The sequence below is a fragment of the Globicephala melas genome, chromosome 9 (genome assembly GCF_963455315.2).
Source record: "Globicephala melas chromosome 9, mGloMel1.2, whole genome shotgun sequence".
Taxonomy (NCBI): domain Eukaryota; kingdom Metazoa; phylum Chordata; class Mammalia; order Artiodactyla; family Delphinidae; genus Globicephala; species Globicephala melas.
In genome coordinates this window covers 86,000,877-86,025,165 of record NC_083322.1, presented here as the reverse complement: position 1 = coordinate 86,025,165, position 24,289 = coordinate 86,000,877, and the positions used below count along the sequence as shown (strand labels likewise).

At 36.6% G+C, this 24,289-nt stretch overlaps 1 protein-coding gene across 4 annotated transcripts in view; it reads left to right on the top strand.

Moving 5' to 3' along the window:
- Positions 1-24,289, top strand: part of RELN (reelin) — a 522,413-nt gene that overhangs the window by 252,673 nt on the left and 245,451 nt on the right. For all 4 annotated transcript variants that reach the window (XM_030834331.2, XM_060304789.1, XM_060304788.1 and 1 more), the window contains exons 7-8: positions 7,914-8,010; positions 13,357-13,408. In XM_030834331.2, coding sequence (XP_030690191.2) covers positions 7,914-8,010; positions 13,357-13,408 — 149 coding nt within the window. The remainder of the gene's footprint in view (positions 1-7,913; positions 8,011-13,356; positions 13,409-24,289) is intronic.

Sequence of the window (24,289 nt, the reverse complement as noted above, 5' to 3'; positions counted from 1 at the left end):
TCAAATTTTTAAACTCCCTGGTGAAATAAGAAGAGTTCTCTTACCTTCCTTAGTGAGAAGTAATGAGAAAGAATGAGCTATAAATGGAGTTTGTCATTTTCACATTTAGAGCATATGTTAGCTCCTTAGAAAAAAGGCATGACATTGTTGAAGGTGATATTATTCTCAGTCTTATAGAGTGAACTTTCCTTGCTGTTTTTCTAAAAGTATTCCACATTTACAAAGAAAAGAGGATTTTACGAGGGGTTTGTTTCGTTTTGTTTGTTTTGCGGTAGGAGGGCCTCTCACTGTTGTGGCCTCTCCCGTTGCGAAGCACAGCCTCCGGACACGCAGGCTCAGCGGCCATGGCTCACGGGCCTAGCCGCTCCACGGCATGTGGGATCCTCCCGGACCGGGGCACAAACCCATGTCCTGTGCATCGGCAGGCGGACTCTCAACCACTGCGCCACCAGGGAAGCCCACGAGGGTTTTTTTTAAGCTTGATCTTTCACAATAGTCGTGCCTTTCTGCTATAAAACATTGTCTCTTTGCTATAAAATATGGTCAAAAGTTGAGTGTTCTGCTTGTTGAGGGTTTTTTTTTTTAATTTTTATTGGAGTATAGTTGATTCCTTGTTGAGGTTTGAGTGGAAATTACAAGGAGCTCCGACGTCTCCAGAAGTCAGCTGACTGCCCAGCTCCCACAGGGCTGGCAGGGTCCTATTTACTTTGGTGGATTCACCAGTCCCTGATCTGGCCTTGTTGTGCAAGCCCACACATGAGATGGTGTCAGCACATGCAGTGTGAGCTGTACCTGGGGGAAGAGACTTGTTATCTTTGGGTCAGGAAATTACAAGAGATTTCTCTTTTCTCTTTCCATTTTTAGTGTACTTTTTATAATCAGATCAAATATTAAAATTATTTTAATATCTCTGTTCAGAAATGCTAGTGAATAGACAGTTCCAACTCATAGAATACCAGACACTGAATCCTTCAGAGGCAATAAATCATGGATAGATAATACGATGTCCTCGGTCTTGGGGACAAACAGCACGTATCTCAAATGAGAATTTGATGATAACTGATTGTCACTGAGTTTCCAGGTGATTAACTTGTTTCAGCAGAGTAACTGACTAAAGGCTGAGTGATTTCACTCTGATCTAAAAAGAAGAATGAGTTGCATAATGAGACTGCTCTTGAGAAAATAATATTTTAGTTATTTATTTATTGTTATCAGCATGATGTCACCACCAACCATTCATAAGTCTGTGGTTGTGCGAAGGAGCCCAATTTTCTCATTAATCCTCCTCCTCTTGCCAGTGTCCTGAAAGTCCTGTGTGAGTCACTGCAGGACATGGGGACTGCGGGGCACTCCAGGGACATTTCACTCCAGCTTCCTCTGTGCCTCCTGAACAGGGGCTTTGGTGTGTTTTCCAGCCTATTAATTTTAAAGTCATGATTAAAAACAGAATTATACCTTCAGAAGTGTGCTCTCTTTAACACAAATGCACATTGCATACAATTCCTAAACAGAAACAGCCACCTAAATGATAAAAAACAAAGACAGAGAATTGACACCAAGATAACAAGTTTCAAACTGCCAAGGAGCTTGTTAGAGTGAAAAACAAATCTTGGTTCAAAGCATTTCTTTTTCTTTTATGTTTCCAGTTGGACCCTAGATGTGCTGGTCAACAAGTACCTGCCTTCATCCTTACTGATTCCTTTATGGTTTTGTTTGTTTCCTTTATGTTTTTGTTAGTGAAAAAATGGTAGTGTGATAGTGTATATATAAAATAGGGATGAATTATGTAAGGATGTACATAACCAAAGGAATATTGAATTTGATTATGTACTTTAGTCCAGTGAATTCATTCTGAACATTTTCTGTGAAGTCCATGACATTTCTCTTATTTTTGTACATTTTCATCAGCAAAGCAAAATCCCTTATCCTATAAATGAAAAAAGAACTTTTAAGAAAAGACATTGTAGCTCTTCCAGATAAACTCTGACAGTAAAAATGATGACAAACGTTTTTGAAATGCACATGAGTTTTGTAGAATTAGAGTTCTTTTCTCTTCTTGGCTGCATTAGAGTGGAGTAAGAAGAATATTGGACAAGGAGTCAGGGAATCTAGCCTCTAATCCTGTTCTGTCATTTGTAAAATGACAGGGGCTGATTGAGACTCGGTGATACTTCAGATGCCCTCTAACTCGAATGACCAATGATCTGTGAACTGTAGTAATAGGTGAGATTCATGTGGTACCTAAGCATGTGATAAATAGGTTCAGAGAGGGCTCCATATATTCAGGCTTTGCCTGGTCTTCGGGGATAGCAAGCATTTCCCTTAAATTGTCTTTTAATCATACTGTTCATGGCAGATTATATTTTGAGGTGGGCGATTCGTATGATGGGCTGTGGTATTTGTCAGATTCTTATGTTCTGTTTTTCATATTGAGAAAAAGAAAAAGAGGGGGCACATTTTCTTAGATTAGAGAAATATTCGGTATTACTTTTACTCTTAAGCAGAGAAGCAATTCATTTCTAATCCTTAGCCTGGGAGGTCACATTCCTTTTAAATTGAAAAATAAAAGTCTATTTAACTGGGATTATTTAAAACTTCTTCTTCCCACCAATCTCTGAAGAATATGTTACCTAACTTTACAGAGCCCATCATTTTCTTGAGAAAATTTGGTTGGGAGACCACAGTTTAAATGTTAGAAATAAATAGCACTTTTTTTTTGCTCCGAGCCTAAAGAAAATTGGACTGCTCATTATCCAGCAAATTGAACCCTTATTCTTAGGAACAACTCATAAGGGAAGAGTAGAATTTTAGACTACTAGTATTATTCACAGAGAGCACCCATTGGGGTTAGGTACCTAACCCTACTCAACCAAGTTAACTTGTTAGACGCAGGGGCATTCTGAGAAAGATATGAGGGAAGAGCTCAGGCACTCAGAGCACTTAGGCATTGCTGTAGATTCTGGGATGAGCCAAGAATTCCTGTTCTTGAAATTTGGATGTTTATTTACATCTGTAGGTTTTTAAAACTTACCTTGTTTTTCTGAAATGGATCACTATTTCCTTCTGGGAAGCCATGACTCCTAGTTGCCCTTTGTATTATTTGGCCTCCATCAGAGTCATTGTGTTCATCATGAATTTGTGATTTTTCTTTTCCTTTATGATGATGGCATTCATGTAAGTGGTTGTACAATGCTTAACTTTAATGGTAGAAAAAATATTAGGAAGGTCATATTATAGACTCACTGTTAGAAAAGTCACCTTGATGGGCAGCACAAAAATATTAGGATTGTTAGGAACATGAACAGAAATGAACCCACTGCCAATAATCATGGAAAAGTATGCAGGGATAGCCTCAGATTGATACACACTGAAGGGTCACGATGATAGTTGGAGCTTTCCAGAAACCAGACTAAGGATATAGTTGTTCCCCAGGGATCCATTCTTGGACCTCTACTTTTCTCACTTAGTATATCCTCCCCTCTCCCCCTGGCCCCCAATAATATGCACTCCTATGATTTCAGCCATATCTTAAATTGTCCTGTCAGTGCTGATCTGCTTTCCCTGAAGTTCAAATACATATAATCATTGTCAGCTGGTCATCTCCAGTTGTCAGCATAACCAGAAGAGCAGTCAGTTTCTAAGCCCTGTAATTCCCTAGAGTTGAGCTGTCCAGTATGGTAGCCACTAGTCACATGCAGCTATTAATCACCTGAACTGTGGTTAGTCTGAATTGAGATGTGCTGTAAGTGTAAATACACCCCATAATTTGAAGACTTTTTATGAAAAAAGAATGTAAATTATATCATTAATAATTTTGTATAATTACATGTTAAAATATAATTTGAGTATACTGGGTTAAATAAAACATATTATTAAACTTAATTTCACCTATCCTTTTTTATTTTTACTGTAGCCATTAGAAAGTTGAAAATTACATATGTGGATCATATTATGTTTCTATTAAAAAGTGATACTCTTTTCTTCATCTCCACCTTATTTCAAGGCACTATTGTGTCCTACTTGTGTTATATCAACAGTCCAGTCTTTTCTACCGCTAATCCATTATTTGTTAGAGTAATTTTCCTAAAAGTTGGATCGTATCATGACTTTGGAAGCAAAATAGTGGGAGTTTGAATCCCAGTTCTATAATTTTCAATCTGTGTAACCTTGGACAATCATTTAATGTCTCTAAATCTCAGTTTTAGCATCCTCTAAATGTGGATAAAAATAAAGGCGGGATATATGAATTAATTGAGGCACTGTTTGTAGAGTTCCTAGTGCAGTATCTATCACTTGGTAAATGGCGCATGACACCTTCCATGAACTGGCTGCCACTTTCCAGCCCCATCCTGTGCCACCCTCTTCATGTACCAGTGTGGTTCCAGGCACACTAACACACTGAAGTAGCAGTTTTACTTGTATCATAATCTCTGCATTCCTTGTGCCCTATGACACCATCACCTTTCTTCTTTGACTAACTCCTATTTCTCATTCAGGACCAGTTCTGGGACCACCTCCTTTGGAAGCTCTCCCTTACTTCCTTAGTCTAAGTTAGGTACCATCACAGCCAGCACGTACTCCTTTTATAAGGAGTGAAGAGCTATGGAAAACGTGATGGGTGTTGGAATTAGCAAGTCCTGGGTCCAGATTGCCAGTCTGTCAACTTTACAGCTGTAGGATTCAAGCAAATGCTTAACTTCTTTGGAGCGAAGTTTTCTTATTAGTAAAACGAGGACACTGAAAACTATCTTATAGAGAAGTTGAAAGATTCAAACAGGCTTTAGAATATCTGGCACATAATAGGATGCAGTAAATAGCTATCATTGCGTTGGCACCCTATATTTCAATTGTGTGCTTGTTTCCCTGCCTTTCCTTCTGGAGTATAAACTCCTGGAAGAAAATAATACTGTTTTTGTTTTGGTCTTTGTACCACTAAAGCTCATCATATTGCCTATAGGTTCTCAACATATGGTTGTTAATTGTAAGAATGAATTAATGAATGATAAATGAATAAATAACACCATTGGCATCTAAGAGTGGGTTGGATTTGACCACCCAGAGGGACGTGCTTTCAAAATAAATTATGTTGACAAACCCAGACATACTGTGAGAAATTCAAGCAAAGGACATTTAAAAGACCTTGACAAGAAGCTAACAGATTTGTTTCATCAGTCCTTGATGAAGCCATTGTACCTCCAGGTAGCAACAACTTAGTGAATAATAGCTGGTAATTCTGAATCTTTAAGTTTCAACAGGGTACCAGTGCCTTTGTAATTTTATTCTAAGTTTCTGGAGCTATACAGCACAACAAAGAAAGGTCCAGAGGGGTTTTTGAGCCAAGTGGGGACAAAGCTGTATCTGATTTCCTTTTTCTTGTGTTTATTGTTTTTTTAACTCCTGTTATTCCACAAAATAGAAGTGGTTCTCCAAACACATCAAACATCTGTGGTCCATTCACTGGTTCCCGAGTGCCAGGCTGTAGGCTACCTATGCTAGAATCACCTTTAAACAATATACAGATGCCTAGGCTGCACATGAATCCTATTTAATCAAAACTGTAGGTGATGGAGACTTGTAATACATGTATTTATACAGATACAGTTTTTCTGATATACAGTTGATTTGGGGAGTGCTGATCAATATTTATAGAGAGAATGATTGCTATGAGGATTCAAATATCAGACCTCGGACTTCACATCAACAATGATGCTTTTAGTTTAGAATCACTGGAGGAAAATGGCAGATAGTCATTGTGAGGGTTGAACAATCTTTTAATTTCTCTCTGTCAAAGCTTATATTTCTTTTGAGCCATTTCACAATGCCTTGGAGGCCAAATAATCCTCATCTATCAATAAGTAAGAAGCATACTATAAGTTCAGTGCTACTTCTCTGTACTTTTATCATAATCACACTCCTTGGGAAAAATTGTGTAGTTTTTTTTTTTTTTTGGTATGCGGGCCTCTCCCGTTGCGGAGCACAGGCTCCGGATGCACAGCCTCAGCGGCCATGGCTCACGGGCCCAGCCGCTCCGCAGCATGTGGGATCTTTCCGTACCGGGGCACGAACCCGTGTCCCCTGCATCGGCAGGCGGACTCTCAACCACTGCGCCACCAGGAAAGCCCCAATGTGTAGTTTTAAGAATAGAAAAATAGTAGTAAGAAGTTCATATAGTAGGTTCCCTGTGTGGGGAAAAAACTAATATACCTGTTCTGGATGACAATGGTAGAAATCCATAATAATAATAATAGCTAACACTTATGCTAACGCTTACATCATGCTTGCTCTATTTGACGTATGCCAGGTTCTATTTGAAGTGCTTTAGATCTCAGGCCCTAATAATAGTTCTGCTTATGAAGTTGCCTTATATTTATTCACTCATTCAACAAATATTTATGGAATACAGCATGCCAGGCATAAAATGGTGAACAAGAGACATATTTGTTGCCTTTATGAAGCTACTACTATGCCTCTTCTAATGTCAAGGACATGTTATTAGAATCTTGCTTCACGGTAATCAAGAGAAGATTTAAATCTCCTACTAAGATTTGAGATACTACCTTTAAAAATTCTATATCAGAAGTTGTTCTCTGTTTATTCTTAAAAAAGCAAAGCTTCTTGACATTGTTGATCGCCTTTGTATAGGAACACAGCTCAAAAGATTAGAATAATTTATTCCATGCAATACACATATAGGAAATACCTCGATTTTTTGGCCACGTTTTTACTTACTTATTGTGCTTCTGCCTCTTGGCTTTATGGGCTACCTGGTATCTTTTCACACTTTTGTCTTCTTCCTATTTGAATAGGGCTTCCTGCTCCCTTTTTTCTCTGAGATTAGCAAACAGCTAAAAGGGCCTGGTACAATGATCTTCAGAAACAAAGGGCATGGTGCCCTTTCAATAATGTTTGGCACCTAGAATGTGAGTCTTTGAAAATGTCCTTTCTGCATGAAATACAGCTCTCATGTGCTTTGAGGTTCAGACTGAGGAAACATAATTCTTTCTTTGTACATGTAATGATTCTAGGTTGAAGTATCAGGATGCAAATCATTGTCAATGTTATTGTAAATATGCAAAGTCAAATCCAGAATATTCATATTATCAATTTATACTGAAGACATGAATATATTTATTTTTGAGATTCTGTTCTAAGGTTTTATTAGCCACTTCACTTTATAATAATAAAGCAACTAATTAAATTATTTACAAGGTTAACATTAACTCAGTCTCCAAAATTTGCTTGAATTAGAATTTGTGTTTATTTCATATTACTATGTGGATTAAGTACAATCTGATTCCATTATTTTTTACATAGTATATTTCATAGACATGCAAATCTATTTAAGGACAGTTATTTTAAACATTGACATTAATCATAACTCAAAAGAAAAAGGTTTAAAATTTGTAAAACACCTTTTGATTTCAGAGATATATGGTTTTAGTTCATTATATAAGTGTATATTACTTTGCTTATCTTTCATATTAGCAAAATACTTGTATTGGGCATAGTATATTATGTAATGATTGATAATAATACCAGCGGCCATTAAGTGCCTACTGTGAGATTGATTCTGTACTCTGTGTTTTATGTACACTCTCTCATTTAATCCTCATGATAACTATGTGATATTTAGGTCCATATTATTTTCCTCATTTTACAGATGAGAAAACTGAAACTTTGGGAGGTTAAGTAACTTACCCACCATTACGAGTAACTGAAAGAATTGGGATTGAAGTTCAAATCCTTTTGTTTTTATGTTTCTTTAACATGTCACAATACAAAATACCATTATCTTCCTTGAAATGTTGATTTCAACTGAATAACAACAACTATTACATCTTTCTTTACCTGAGTGATAAACCACATTGTGCTACTTAGTTCACAACCTGAGGTTGTGTTCTGTGTTCCCACAGGGTTGAATGTAACAACTGTGAGACTGGAGAACAGTGTGGTGCAATTATGCATGGCAATGCTGTCACCTTCTGTGAGCCATATGGTCCAAGAGAATTGGTAAGTATGTGCTATTTATGTACATTATTCCAAATACAGTCTTTACTGAACTTTTTGCCAACAAAAGGTTTTCCTACCCAATTCCAGTTCAGATGAAAATTTGCAGTATTATTTATGAGTCCTATTGCAAATATCTCAAAATTAGGAGCAGTGATTTTCTAATTTATTTTCAAATGTAAAAAATAAAGAATACAGTCATAAAACTGGCAGCATCAATGGATCTCATTAAACATAGGGCATCTTTGTGATTATATGCCTTTTTAAAAATATGGGTATGACAGGCATGACATATATATATGACACACATATATATATATCATAGCTAAATAATTTGTGTCTTTATAAGTTCTTGTATAAAGCTTTACTTTTACACTTCTTATTTTCTCCTTGCAAGCCAAAAATATTAGATGAGCAATTTTATCACATTATTTTTATACTTTGTTTCCTAACCACCTAGGAACTTTAATGAATTTTTTTGAAATGAAAGAGCACACTGAATAAACCAGTTTTTTAAAAATTTTGGTTTATGCCAAATTGTTCAGTAGTAGGTTACTTCAATTTAGATGATTAGATTTTGCTTGCCAAAGGTAAGTCCTTGGATCATATGTAAAATGAAACATGAGCATTCTAAATTGAAAGCAATAAAACCACTAGCCATCAGCATGTGGCTAGTGAGCCTTTTGTTGTCACTTGCTACTTCTTTCTGGCACCAAGACTACCTTCATTTCACATTCTTGAAAAAGGATATAAAAGCAATTGTTGTGTTGTACTTCTAGCTCAGTTTCTTTGCATCTAATTTTCTTTTCGCAACATCTCTTTTGCTTTGCTTTTCTGCTTTTTGACTTGAGTTTCAATGCCTCTCCTTTTTTGTCCCACATCTTCCTTATGATGGAACTTTTAGTAACAAAGTTGTGTTTTTCACCCCTCCACCACACGTTATGTTTCCAATTCATTAATTTAAAAAGTGGCCAAAAGACTGGCTTCCACAGTAAAAAGGAGGAAAAAACCTTGCTAGGTAATTAAAATAAGATTTAGTTATCAAATTGTGAAAGTCAATTAGTTTTTATAACATGGTTCTTATTTTATGCTGCTTGAATACTCCTTTCATGGCAATAAATAAATTTAATTTATTAAACATACAAGCTTCAGAACATTGATAAATTGAAGAGTTTTTAGTTGAAATTAGAACACAAACAGAGTTAATTGGATGCAAATTAAAATAATAGGTGCTCATAATTCAACTCTTAACAAGATATTATAACATTCCTGCAGATAAATGTGACTCTGTAGTGAAATTCTCCTTGAAAAAATAGATTTGCTAGTACATCTTAAATAATGTACCATGACTGAATTAATTATCTATAAACCTTAAAACAAAATTAAATTTTTGTCATAGTTAATCAAGCTTAGAATAAATGCCTATTTTAGAATGTTCACCCATTCAGTAATATTTCTGGAAATGCTTGGTAAATTCTTTTTTGTTTCTGATTAATAAGAAATAAACATATCTAAGAATATAATACCAGAATTCATATGTCTGTAGCATAGAAACTGAAGTATCTAGTTTATTTGATCCCATGTAATATATTTAATCCTGAAGGTTTCACTGTATCCCAGTTTATTTAGCATTAGAGTTTATACACCCAGTGGGCTAGTTTTGAATTGTGTTATATAATTAATGTGAGATCAGCCTTTCGACTAAAAAGGAAAATATTCAAAATAATTTTCTTTATCCAAGAAAGGAAAAAACATACACAGATTTATATTTCATCATAAGTATTTTCCTAGGATGAATTGTGTTGTAGACTCAAAGGGAATAGAATGAAGATACATTAACAAAGATAAGGATGACATCTACATTTTACACACTGGCAACTTCTAATTTCCAATAATTTTTATACCATATTGGCCTCCCAGGAGCAGAAATATATATTGTACCCAAGTTGTGTTTACAAGACAAAGATCAATCGAAAGAAAAGTGATGAATTCAGTGGTCAGTAAACATGCTGTTGTCCACTAAAATTCAAATATTTGCACGGCACTTCAAAACCGAATCCAGTTAAAACAGTTGTGTGTGAGAACTGATGAAAGTTATCAGCCCCAAACATCACTTTTTAAAAAAATATCCTTTAAAATTTTTCATAAATCCAATTCTTACTGAAGTTGTGAAACAAAGAACCACCGACCACAGGTAAAGAACCTTAGTAGGTTAATGCTTTATTTTTTAAAATGCCTAAAAGAGCATTTCCATTTTGTGAATTTAGTCAAATGGCTATTTCATTTCAATAAAACTCAGAGCCAGTGAGAGGTGGTACCTGCTTACACATGGGCACACCACGCATTTCAGTTGCCACTGCTGCTCTGCTGTGCAGCCCTCACACGTTTCACTACTTCAGGGAAGTCTCCATATTTCAGGGGGTGGCACCTAACTTGATTCATTTTGCTAGTCTGAAATGAAGGTAATGAGGAATTCATTTACCCACTCCTTTAAGAGAAAATGTGCTCTCTCAGAGCTTAAAACAAAAGTAGTCATGGTACTCTTCATTTTTTAAAAATAAAATATTTGCTCAATTATTCTCTCATATTTGGAAATGCATTTTAGTTACAAGGAGGAGTTTGGGCTAAAACAGGATTAAACTAAGTGAAAATTTGCAGCGAAGAAGCATAGAATGAACAGCCTCAGCCTGCAGTGAATTATTCAGATTCATTTAGTCAGCATATTAATTTTCTATAATTTGGAGTTGATTTGATAATTTAAGAGCAGTGAGATTTGGTAGGGGAAAAGTTCTCTCTCAGACATTCATAGTCGCTGTAATATTCATCAAAATCTCTTTAAGAGGTCCTTTAGTTTTCAGAATGTCCCATGTAAAGACTTAATAACTTTGCAGACTGAAATCATATATTTGAACTCAAGAATAATAAATATAATACTCAAATGTGAATATAGGTGAATAGGTTTTATAGGCAATGCTTCATTGTTTTTTTTTCTCTTCATCTTTCCTGTTCTTTCTCGTAGCTGACAGTGTTACTAATAAACTAAATGGGTAAAGGTAAAAGAATGGGAGTCAACAGTCCTTAGCTTCCCCGGTGAAGAAAAAAAAGTGTGGAATCAATGACTAATCGAAGTCTAGGGTCACCCTCAGTTAGCACATGTAATTGAAATTTGGCACTATTTCAAGTGATTTACTGTTTGCTAGCAGAGGTCACGGCTGTGAAACTTGATCACCCAGGTGACAAAAGCGTCATTTATTACACCCCCAGCATAAGTATCAAAGACGCTCTGGTCTGTTTAATGCACTAGCAATAACAATAGCCGTGGTGCTTTTAACTTATATAATACCATACCATTGTTTCAAAGAACTTATATTCAGGAGTGTTTCATAACTCATCTGGGAATCTACTCAGTTACATAAAATCAGAGGGGGAAAAGAGCATTCATTCAATTTTGTGAAAAATTTTTAAAATTTCCATGTGCCTCTTTGGACTTTAAGATCAAAATTTCCAAGTGGAACACCCATGAGGATAAGTAGTTGAACTTACTTTAAAAGTTATGCGGGGAAAAAAACAGATTTCTTTTAACCTCGCAGGACATTTGGTTCTGTCTAAAACATCCATGAGACATTTGGTTCATAAGACATTTGGTCCACACCAAAGGGTCCTTGAAGTTTGATCTATCCAAAACATCCATGAGCTTGTTTGGTCCACATCAAATTGCTTTGGACAGGACCAAATATCAAGGACTTTTTGTAGTGGACCAAATGTCTTTTGGGCATTTTGGACAGCACCAAATGTCTGCTAACCTTTTCTAAAGGAATCTTGAAAAGGAGCTAGTATTTTTGTTATTTAAAGAAAATTCTATTAGTGCATTTTTCCCTAACGACTCTGGTGAGAGGAAGGAAGTAGGAAACAGTTCCGAGCATGGTGGGCCAACTTTCTCTTAAATATTCTGTGATAATGAGAGATTTCAATAGAGAATTTTACCTGACATCCTGACACTAGTGATTTTTGCTATGGTTAAAATCAATTAGGAGCTGATACCTATACTGATATCTAGACAACTTACAAAATGGGCTGTCTTGCCCTCCCCTCTATTACCTTTTCTGCTTCTTCATGAACTTTAAAGCCACATATTTAAAACACATGCTCAGTCATGTTTCCAAATTGTGCTGTAGAAATGGGAAGTGCAATTCAACTTTTTGATATTCACATCTCAGCTGAATTCTAGCACTTCAAGAGGCTGGCTCACTGTTTGTCCACGAATTCCCATGGTGATTCATGAACTGGGTATCTCTTGACTCTTCTGCATTGTGGGCTCCATCACATGGGGGCTAACACAGTGCAGGGACAAGTCTAAGGATGTTATTATGACATTTAAGAAGTCTACTGCTTCTGCCATGTTGAAAACACAGTTATACACTTTTTGTTTTATAAGGTGCGGTCATGGGAGGCATCCCATACCTTCCTTACCTTATGGGGTCAGAAACTCAACAAAAGAGTCATTGAAAATGAGAACCTTATTTCCCATCTTACTTAAGCTGGTATGGGTCAAAGTCACTACTCCATAGAAAGAATGAATGAATGAACAAAAGAATTAATTAATAAATAAATATTTTTAAAATTTTAATTTATTTAAAATTAAATAAGGTACCATTCCTTTTTTTAAAAGGGGGAAAACTATTTAGGCATGCTTCTTCATGAAACTAAGGGAAAATAATAGAAATGTGTTGGAAGAGTATTTCTAGGCCTATAGTTTGATTACTTTTGGGGGGAGTAACAGTTTTATTGAGAAATAATCCTCATATTCTACAATTCATTCATTTAAAGTATACAGTTCAAGGTTTTTACTTTATTCACAAAATTATGCAACCATTACCACAATCAATTTTATAACATTTTCATCTTCCCCCAAAGATATCCTGCACCTTCTACCTGTTGTAATTCTATTTATTTTTCAAAACGTTCTTACGCTTCTCATTTGCTCTTAATTTTGGTCCCAATTTTTGTTTGGTCACTTTTTATGATATTCTCTTGGGCCCCAGGTCTGTTGATGAGGACAGAGAGGAGGTGGTGGGGTGAGTGGAGGGGACTGTGTTACGTGCCTGGTAAATTATACTAAAAAAGAGTTTTCGATAGGACCCTGAGAAATGTACCAGCAGTGCCTAAGTGAGGATCTCACAGAGAAATACATCTGTGTTCTGACATGTCGATAGAAGTAAGCTAACCGCTGGATAAACGTAACCTCTGTTTATGGTTCCTTTCTATCCTTTATACTCTCCCTCCTCCTCAATCTTCTGCTCTTTCTCCTCCTCTCTATCTTGTCTTATTTTGTTATATTCCTTTTTCTAGATTACCACAGGCCTTAATACAACAACAGCTTCTGTCCTCCAGTTTTCCATTGGTAAGTTTTTTAGCAGTTAAGCAATTTAACTTGGAAGTGTTTGTTTAATCATAGTGTATTAGCAGGATTATGGTGCCAAATACTTTTAGATTTAGAGGAGAGTAAGTCTTAACGCTGCAGTAAATAATTTAAAACATTTTTGAAGTGAAATAAAAAAATTGTAAATGCTACATCCTGTTCTCACTTCTCTCTGACAGCAAGTGGTATTTAAAAATAATCCAAATAATCTGAAACATCTTAAAGGTATTTACATGTGGATTTTGAATGTATTGGGTTTTTATATTATACAGAATTACCTTACTAGTAATGTTTTCCTCAGATTAAGATTGAAATCTGTTAAATTTCCTGCATTCTTACTGAATGGCAGTGGAAAAGATAATCATTGGTGGTTCAGAGAAACCGATTAAGGCTTCATGCTTGACATAAATAATCTATGTTTAATTCAGACACAGATAATTTTAAAATGACTGTATCTGGCAGTATTTCTTTTAAGTGCCTTTGTATTAGAGCCAAAAATTTCTACCCAAAGCGTTCAGTAAAATCAGGTATCTTTTGATCAAGTGTTTATAGTTTTGCTGTCTATTATATTATTTTCCATTTGAATTTTCAAAGGTGTATATTAATAAATAACACAAGTTTCCAAAGGGAATGTTCTAGGTAAAGAAAGATGTTGCCTTCTAGATGGGGGCTAGTTTATTGGTCTTGGTCTCCTAACATGGAAACCTCCTGGCCTCTCTCCATGACATGAGGACTGCTAGCAGCCATGCCCCTGAGACAGCATCCTCCACTTTCCACTGTCTTCACCCTCATATCTTTGGGCATCCCCCGTTAGCAAAAGGACTGTTTCCCTCACTAGCCTTCTAGTCCTAACTGCAAATCAGTGCTCTCACAGCCACTGTGGTTGATTGTGCCTAAGAACAATTTTCTTCAAGTCATGTATTGCAGTTGTCACTTTTTCCTCAGGTTGCCTCCTTTCAGCTTCTGTAAGTAAAAATGCGAACCTGCCTGACTACGGTTTGGACTCTTCTTCTAACATTGATAGCATTACCTATAACAATTTACAAACTATTCAGAAGTCCATGTGTGGTCATAAGAAAAGCATTGGCAAAAACAAAATAATGCGTTTTTTGGTAAAGACGATTTTCTTTGATCTCTTAACAAGTGTATCCTAAATTTTGATCTATTAACAAGTGTATCCTAAATTTTCTATAATGAGCGTGTAACACTTCTATAATCAGAAAAAAAGCTCATTTTTAAAAAGTTGTGGTGCTACAAAAACAGATTTTTAAAACTCTAGCATGACGGGCTAGTGTAACTTAGAGGTTCTTAACCAGAACAAATGTGTTTAAATTCATTATGCTATTAATATAAAATATAAGCTAGATTTTTTATTTATCTGTATTCTGAGTATTTATTTGAATATTAATTTCAGATAATATCTTTATGCAATTAAAGAACACAAAAGAATCCTCTTTAAAATATACGCCTCACAATTCTACTATATTTAAATTTTAGTCATGGTAGCAGAGATCCAGCACCAATCAAATTATCCTTCCTTAAAGGAAAAAAAAATTCTATTTTTGTAAATAGTAAAGAGTATACTGTGGAGCTGGCATAGATTCATTTCCCCACCTTTCAACAGCACCCTACCATCAACAATAGAGCTGATGAAAGAGGACCAAGAAGGTGTGTTTATCAGAGAATGTAAGGTTTGGTACCTGAGACCCAAAACCCAGAGCAAGCACCATGCCCAGAGGCTTGAGACTAGACCCAAAAATGTGACTTAGCAAGAATCCTTGATTTCCCCACAAGCCAGAGGGCTGCAGCTCAGTGAGCCAGAGAGTTGCTTGTATTATACAAAGCATGGATTTGAATACCAGGTTAGAAGACTGGAAGAGTAACTGAATCAGGGAGTTGCAAAAAGATGGATGGATGGATAGATAGATAGCTATGTCAAGTTTATAACTAAAAAATACACTTAGAAATCTTTTTTGAGTGGGAGGTTTAGAATAAAAAGTGAAATTTTAACATGTCATTGTTTGGGAATGAAACAAAATATTTAGTTAAAGAAATTATAATTTACTGCCTAGCGACTTCATTGGGGAATTTGCTTACTGCGTTTTGAGAATAAAAATTCTTGGGAACTAAGAAGTATTAAAGTGGCTGAGAAACAATGTAGTGGCAAACCATGAGCTGTATGGTGTTGTAGTAAATAGGCATAGCGGGCAGAACTTTCCAGAAATGGTTCTGTGTATCTCATGATGAATGCTTGGAGTAGTATTCTTCTGTTTGTATGTGTGGTGTGAGGACTAGACTGGGGCACATACACAAATTCCAGAAACGTCATAATTGTGTATATTCATCCTGAGCTTCACAAGCCCCACAATAACCAAAGTAGCAATCGCAGCCAAGTAGCCACTGAATTCATATTCTCTTCAAACATTATATTAAGTGTGTTATAAAAAAACCCACTGTGTATAGACAGTTCAACATTTATATTTATTTGTGTCTTGTGGAACTTTCCAAATCTATTCAAATAGTGTGGTTAAATATGGTCAGATTTAGAGTCACTCCTTAAGGGGTCCTCTGGGATGTTAAATGTTCATTGTATATCATGATGATTCAGATGTAATATAGACCATTTTCTAGGGGATTCTGTCATTATTTATGGCCTCAATGATAAGTATGTTCATAATTATGGCTATATAACCACAATTGAATAAATTATTGTCTTGATATTTTTATATTGCTCTTATAAACATTTTAATTTCATCACAAGCGTTATCCAAGATAGTCCATATAGAAATGTCTTGAATTACTAAGGAGTGTCTCAAATAAACTCTATCATGCCAATGTGTAGCACCAATGCTATCCCAACTCTTTCTAAATACACACACACACATAAATATACAGACTATCTTAACCCAATGAATTTTAAAGTTAAAGCATCCTGAAAACACAGTTCTGCAAGTTGAAATGTACCAGGTTATCAACAGCTAAATCATCTTGAAAGATGTCCTAAAATATTCTTAGAACAACTTTTCATTTTTCCATTCCAGTGAAAGATTTCATATCCATTTCTGTGCTGAGGCATCGATCTGCTACAATCCTCACTTGATTCATTAGATTCAAGTTGTAGAATTTATGGTTGTAAGCTTAGGGGCATTTACCCATTTCCTTTAGATTTCCTCTGGGACAGGAAGAAAAGTTTGAGAAGATGCCCTTGTAAACCACTATTTTACAGATGCCTCCAAACTCTGTTTTCCCAGGCAGGGTCCTCGGTCCAAGGGAAGTGCTGGTAGTGCTTTGGATCCATTATGCACCTAACAAAATTTCACTGACTATTTGTTGTCTGGTTAGGCTTTTATGAGCCAACGTTAACTATGGAAAGACAAAAAAGTGAGAAAACAACATTTTCACAGTGTTTAGTGTGTGGTAGAAGCCTCTGGATGCATATGGAGCATGAAACGTCTAGAGAATTGCCAGACTGTTATAAACATAGATGGACGTGTGTACACGTCCCCGTGGTGTTAGGTCCTGCAGAGTAGAGCAATACAGGAAGGCTTCTTAGAGAGGAGAATCCCTGAAAGTCAACAGCATGAGTCAGTGGAAAGGACAAAGTTTTTCCAGTTAAGGAGGTAGAGTGACATAAGCAAGGCTTAAAATGGGAACGTGAGTGCTCTCCTAGAGCAGGAGGACCGCCTGGGGTGGCTGTGAGAAATGTCACAACATTTGTGTCCATCTGAAGAGCTAATCTGCATCAGCTGGGAGTTTTAAGAAGGAAATAGAGGTCGGAAAAAGGACCTCTTTCTCTCTTGAGCAATAAAGAAATATAATGAAATTAATTCTTAATGTGTGTGTGATCTTCCTTAAGAAAGATCAGTTGTGTTAAGAATGGATTTGTCCCTTCCTTAATGTAAATCTGCATTGATTCACTCAACAAGAAATTGCCAAGTAATATGCTTGTTCAGTTTAGCCCAGCTCTTTTTTTCAGATTAATAGAATCCATTGGCTAAATGGGGATTGAAAGTAAAGCATTTAAAAACATACATTATGAAGAACGGTTTGCTATAGGAGGTAAATCTGTCTTGTCCATCATGCTATTCTCAGCCCCTAGCCTAGGGACTCAAAATTAGTAGATGCTCATAAATATTTCTTGCCTGAATGACAAGTAACTATTACAGAGACATCTGTAATATTATGTAGCCAAGTGCTAAATTGGTATGATGCAGACATTTCACGCCAAGAAATTTGGGGGAGGTGATCTGAGGACCTCAGTCAATGGAAAAGGTGACCCAGAAGGAAACAGAGAATCACCAATAAACTATGCTTTTAGTGAAGCCAGTAGATGAAAATACATATCCATGTGTTTATCAGTTTGCTATTATTGAACTAGCTAGAATCTTTTATTTGTTCATAATTTATAGAGTTAGTATCTTTTTTCTTTGGTTTTACTTATAAATATCCTAAAAATTTTGGGTTTTGTGTGTGTTTTTTATTTATTTATTTTGGCTGCACTGGGTCTTCATTGAGGTACATGGGCTTCTCTAGTTGTGGCGCACGGGCTCTAGAGTGCGCAGGCTCAGTAGTTGTGGTGCACACCCTTAGTTGCGGTATGTGGGATCTTAGTTCCCTGACCAGGAATCGAACCCGGGCCCTCTGCATTGGAAGCGTGGAGTCTTAACCACTGGACCGCTAGGGAAGTCCTGTGTAGTTTTGTTTATTTGGTTTTTTTTTCACTGCTTTTTTGTTTGTTTTTAATCACCTCAAGCAGAGGAAAGGCATTATATCATAAATGTTTTATATTTACAGATTAAGATATGAAAATGTTCTTAGGCCTGAATTATTCTCCTTTGTGCTGTACATGCTACCGAGTCTCTGAGATAAATGAGAGCTACTCATTTTGTATTTTGAAAAATAAAAACCAGAAAATTACAAAGTTAGAGGTATTCATTGCTGAATTGGAAGATTGCTTTGTAAAAGAAAAGAGATCTTTCTCAAATAGATGTAATGAATAAATGCCACTTATAAGAGGTATTATATTGCATTTAGCATGGGGGAAGTTTTTCCCTCAAGCCTGATTCACAAACATCTTAATTACTTAGAACTTGATTCAGTAGAGAAACTGTCCCTCAACTCTTGGAACAGCTAATTCAGAAGGAGGAGAAATTGAGCCCTCTTATATCTTGGTAGGAATTGTTGTGAATATCCTGAGATATATTTCTAAATCAGACTCTCCCTTTTTTTTAAGAGTCACTTTCCTTAGTAAGTAAGTAAGACCTTGGGGAATTTATTATGAAGTCATGAAAAACTCTTTTGAAAACACGGGAATCTCTGAGTATGAGGCTAAAAAAATCTCTGGTGACTTGAGCTCAAAACATACATAAATAAAAACAGAAGTTTAGAAAATTTTAATGGTAAAATTAGCTTAACACATGTGCTTTTTTAAGGTTAAATACATGTTTTATTTGAGTTTAAGATTCTTGGATATAAAAGATATTAAAATAAGATTTGTTTATTACTTGATTTTTAGATCTTCAGGAATCTATATTAACATAAAAATTGAAATATTTATATATGGAACACTTCTGGGTTATCTATTTAATAATTAAAGTTTGGAACTGATTTTAATTCAGGTTATCCTTCTTCTTCATCCTGCAGTTGACCTTTTTAGGGAATGTATATTTAAAAGACCACTTTATATGAACTTTATATATTTTTCAAATCCATCTCACCCCAAGTTCTTAAGTCCTATCTTACGTAATAAAGGGGAATATTCTGAAATATTGTAAGATGCTACTAAGTATAAGGTTCTGGCAAAGACTGTTGAGATTAATTATGTCTTTGCATTATTGAAACTGATAACTAAAGAGTTGTCTTTACGTGAATTAAAATACAGTTTGAAAGATACTGTACCCTTTCTCTTTTGAAATATTTATTTCATTGTCACTCATCTTGATGAGGCTTAAAAATAAATATTAATAATTCATTCATAACTATGTTTCACTAATATTTATTGAAGGCTGTTCTAGTAGAAGGGATAAAACAGTGAACAATAGGATGACAAGCAGTTGATCATTGATATAGATTAAATGGTCTTTCCTCCATGAAAACTCATCTCATTGCCACATCCTCCTATATCTGAACCCCTACTTCCTCTGTATTTACTTTGTGATGCCTACTTCACTCTGCATTGATTTATATACTCTGGCCATTTATGCACATCCACTTTCACCCTTTATAGCTTAAATGTTCCGTGAGGACTAAGGAGGGTACAAGGATCCCTCTTTGTATTTAGGGCAGAATTTTACTCACGACTAGAACTAAATAAATATGAACTGAATTGAATTCTATTCTTAGGTTAGGAAAGAGATTTAGTGAGGTTCCATGTTGGTGCTCAATACTAGACCCTTCTTGACTGCTGAGGCAAGGGGGCATGCTGAATGAAATCCATGGGCAATATTAAAACCTGGTCTGAGCCAGCAGTTTTCACTTTCTTATCAATCAAGGACTCTTGATCAAGGATTCTTTTATCACAGATCTTTAGGATGTGAATACATCCACTGTAGGGAAAGCAAAATCTAAGAAACTGCCCAGCCTTCCAGAAGTTTATTATCAAATAGGTGGAGGTGGGGGAGGGGAAGTCCATGTGGGAGAAGAAACGGAGGGGTGCAGACCACAGAGGAGGGTGAGAGGGAAGCCTGTTGGAAAGTCCAGGAAAGAGGGAGATCCAAAGGCAGGACTTTATCATTCGGGAGGGAGACTGACAAGAGCAGGTGTGGTACTGCCCCAGAGACTCAGCATCACAAGGAAGGTTAGAGCGATGGCTCCCTTCAGGGAGATAAGGCAGTGGCCATTCTAAGACCTTGAGACCAAGGTCAAAGCCCGAACTGCAACAAGGGTGGTAATGCTGAGTCTCCAGATTGCTGGGGGTGGAGAGGGATGTTATTTAGCACCTGCTGCCAAAGGTGGGGATCAATCCTCCTAGAAAATGAGCCAGGCCTGAGCACCAGGGCTTGGTTTATGGCCTCCACCCCAGGGAAGGAGGGCTGCTCAGCAGGGAACCTGGCAAAGCCTGACACATTTTGCATTTGTCTTCCTTGTGTTTTTCTCAACATAAGATCTGATGAAACCTCTATGTTGTGGACTTGGGAGGGAACTTGCAAAGGGCTGGGCACCTGAAATTGGTTGGAAATGGCATGGCGTTCTATAAACCAGGAGGGAATTGGTCCCTTTCTCTCTTATAGGAGTGGCAGGAAAAAGGAAAAAATACAAATATTTTGGAAGTGAGGGAATGGGGAATAGGAATGAAAGGGAGAAAGGTACAAAGGGGAGGAGGACAGCTGTTCATTTTATATCCTGTGGTCATTGTCCGTCTGCCGTAAACCGAAAGAAGTCACCTAATGAGGTTTGGGAATTTCAGCCAAGGAAGTGACTAAGGAGCAAAATATTAAGTACAATAAATCACATACTGTCACATTTATTCAGAAGGAAAGGCTTGCAGATCTAATAGCCTGTTTGCTAATAAAGTCAGTCAAAACAAAAATTATTACTAGTAGCCTCATTTTAAAAATAAATATAAAGCATAAGGGGAAGAAGAGTTGCTTTTAAAACCTGGCTCTTTTTCTATATTTTATGAGAGAGGTTTTTTGAGTTTCATTCAAGGTAGCGTGTTTTTAGCCTGTGTATAGCATAAATATAGAATATTTGTTAGGATTTCTTTTACTGTTACTTTATTTGACCTCTCTTAATCCTTAATATCAGTTTTTAGTAGATGCTTAAAATGGAAATTTTACTTTCATATAATGGTCCTTTTTGCAACACTATCCTTGAAATATGTTTCTTCATTTAAAAATATGCTTAATTCCCCCCAAAGGTATTTTTTTGGTGGGCAAAACAGATTTATAGACATAAATTCTGGATTTTCATATTCAAATAATTGCTTAATTGATCTTTTGGGGCAGCCGAAGATTTTGGACATGTTGATTTCTCTAAACCGACAATTTCTATTAATAAAATAATGATTTATCTCAACTTCGGTCATCATATTTTACCAAAATTGAATTCACTTGCTCTTGACAGATCCAAGAGTAATTTGAGAATTTCCTCTTGTGTGGAATGGAACTATTCTTAATTAAAGTAATATCTGTGGGCTCCTTTCAGTCACAATTCCCATCCCTGTCATTTGGGACTGAGAAGCCCCAGGACGCGTCCCGCCTGGGCTGCCACAAAGCATTATCCGATACAGTAACCATTTTTTCCTTCCCTGCCTCTTACCCACAAATCAGACTGCTTCCCCTTTGGCTACAGTCTCTGAACTTCATCAAGGCATGAGCTGCTGTCTCTGTGCAGGCCCAGGCCAGGCGAATTGAGCCTGTATTTTATGAGAGCCTGAAGCAGTGCTGCATGGCAGGATGTGTGGACAGGGTTAGATGTGGGGACAGCAGCTACTAGAATGCCTCAGAGGAGCCAGGGAGACTGGTGCTCAGCCAAGAACAGTATCCAAGTACTCTGTGGATACCTGAGGTCCATGAAGGTAATAAGTAACCAAAACAACTGGCTTCAAAGGGCAAACCAGGCAAGAAGCTAACTCACTGCTGAAGGACAAACTTGCTTACAGTTTTTACAAAATGTATAAGCTAATGAAACAGATTTATACAGATGTGCCACATTGCAAAATAGTATGAACAGGTACATAAAAGTTTAGGTTCTTCTACTAGGAGAGGAATAAAACAAACATGAAAACTAAGAAATATATAAAACTGGTTATCCTGGAAATTACAGCATTATCTGCTTAAAACCGGCAGTCACAATTTAGGTCCTGTGCATTAGGTAGTACTTCTTCTAGACTAGCCGTATTACAAAGATTTTGCTCTACTTATGGTAGGTTGTTTTGATGCCATGGGCTGGGAGAGCTAACGCCCTTAGGATTTTTCTGGAAGACTTGGTAATGAAGGAAATAAAAACCTAAGTATAGTATAATCATTGTTCTACATCATTGTTGTTACTGGAAAATAAACATGCACAGCTGCCTCCAGTGAAATGTTTGAGCAGAAGTTTGTGCAACTATCAAAATATTGATCATCTGTATAACGGTCCATGACTTGCTTGTGGCAGAATTACTTAGAAGAATTGCCCGGTGGCAAATAAGCTTTTACTGTGTTTCTCAGTGCTTGTGGATACAATGAGCCTTTTCTCCGTAGTGAGTAGTACTGTCCTTAAAAATCTCTCTGGGGGAAAAAAATATAGATAATTGCCAGAACTGCTTATTATACCAATATCTTCATGTTGCTCATCACATTTTTCACTATATAGAATGAGGCAAGTCCCTTTTTTGAATGCCTTAGCCTACAGTAACATGTAAAATCCCCTGGGAGTGACAGTGTCTGGCTTTTAAAAGCTTCTCTAAAAGTTCCTCATTCATCTCTTTCTCTCTTTCCATTCACTACAACCTCTAGTTAATGGCCCTGTCCTCCATTTATCTACCTTGAAAAGATGAAAGGATGGGTTGAATCTGCTAAGATTTGCTCCAGTCCTAGCAGGGAGTTCTAAGTAGCCTGATTACATCAATTTCATCACTTTATGATCTTTCTATATCAAATGCTGTTGTTTCCATGCAGCTCTGGGCACCCTGCTTGTCTCTGAGGTCTGCGTTTTGAGGAATGGCAGCAGCAGCGCTTGGGTTGCAAGAATCCTCAGCAGGGCTCTGTCCAGACACTCCTCGAGCCTTCAGTATTTATGGGTCCCGCTCCACTATCTAGAGGCATGATTTCTGGCAGTGCTTTTCCCCATCTATAAATTCTGCGAGATCACTTCTCTCCTTCTGTGGCCCTGTGCCACATTTAAAAAGGCAGCTTGTTTTTCAGGCAGAGCTTTGAGGAAAGAGCCTGCTCCCGGCAACCACTACCGAACCCCCAAGAGGCAGTAGCTCCTTCTATTGTTTCTGTTCTGATTTACTTTGAAAAGTCTGGGGCTTTGTGAAGAAGGGCATAACCAAATAAGAATAAAACTACCCTGGGCTTGGGAGACTAAAACCAATTGATTTATCCTTTTACTATAAAAGTAAAAAGAAATAAAGAAATAGAGAGGGCTACTGGAGACACAGGCTCACAATTCCTAATCTGTAATTCCATATTACAATACAAAAACTCTCGGAAAAACCACAAACCTTTTTTTTTTAATAGTTATGCAATGGCAAAGCCTCCCATGACCTGAATTCATTTGGCAGCCAAACCTGACTTGAAATGATTTAAGGCTATTTATAATCTTTATTTATACTACTTACGTGAATCTTCATGTATTTCACTGTAGAAATATTAATATGTTTCATTATAGGGTATTGCCTCAGACCTTGCTGGGGATGTTTCATAACATATGGTATATTTACCATGTTACCTTTCTGAAATCTGTAAATTAAGTAAATAAGTAAGTAATTTGGATCCTGAAGTTTATCTTACCTTAAGGGATTATGGACTTGTATGACTGTTATTTTGAGAAAGGGAGTAACTCTTGAATTCTTAATAGAATAAATGACTAATATATCTATTTTTTAAGTAGTCTTGATTTTATACTAAATCAAGCTATTTTTTAAGTTGTTTATTTTTATGGCAACCACCCAAGAGAGATGAGAAGAAAGGAAGAAGTTTATTTGTGAATTTTGGGAATTTGCTGTCTCTAGGAAGTTCCCTAGCATCTCCTCCAGACATGTACATTATGGTTAATGGGCTACTGCACAATGAACAGGTTTTCAGTGTGCTTAATATGGGCTTCATTGATTAGCACATAATTGGTACTTGTTCACGTGCTTGTGTATTCTTGGCATTATAAACCCTAACAGCCCTTTAAGAGCCTCTCAGCCAGCACTGCACAGAAACACTCCAC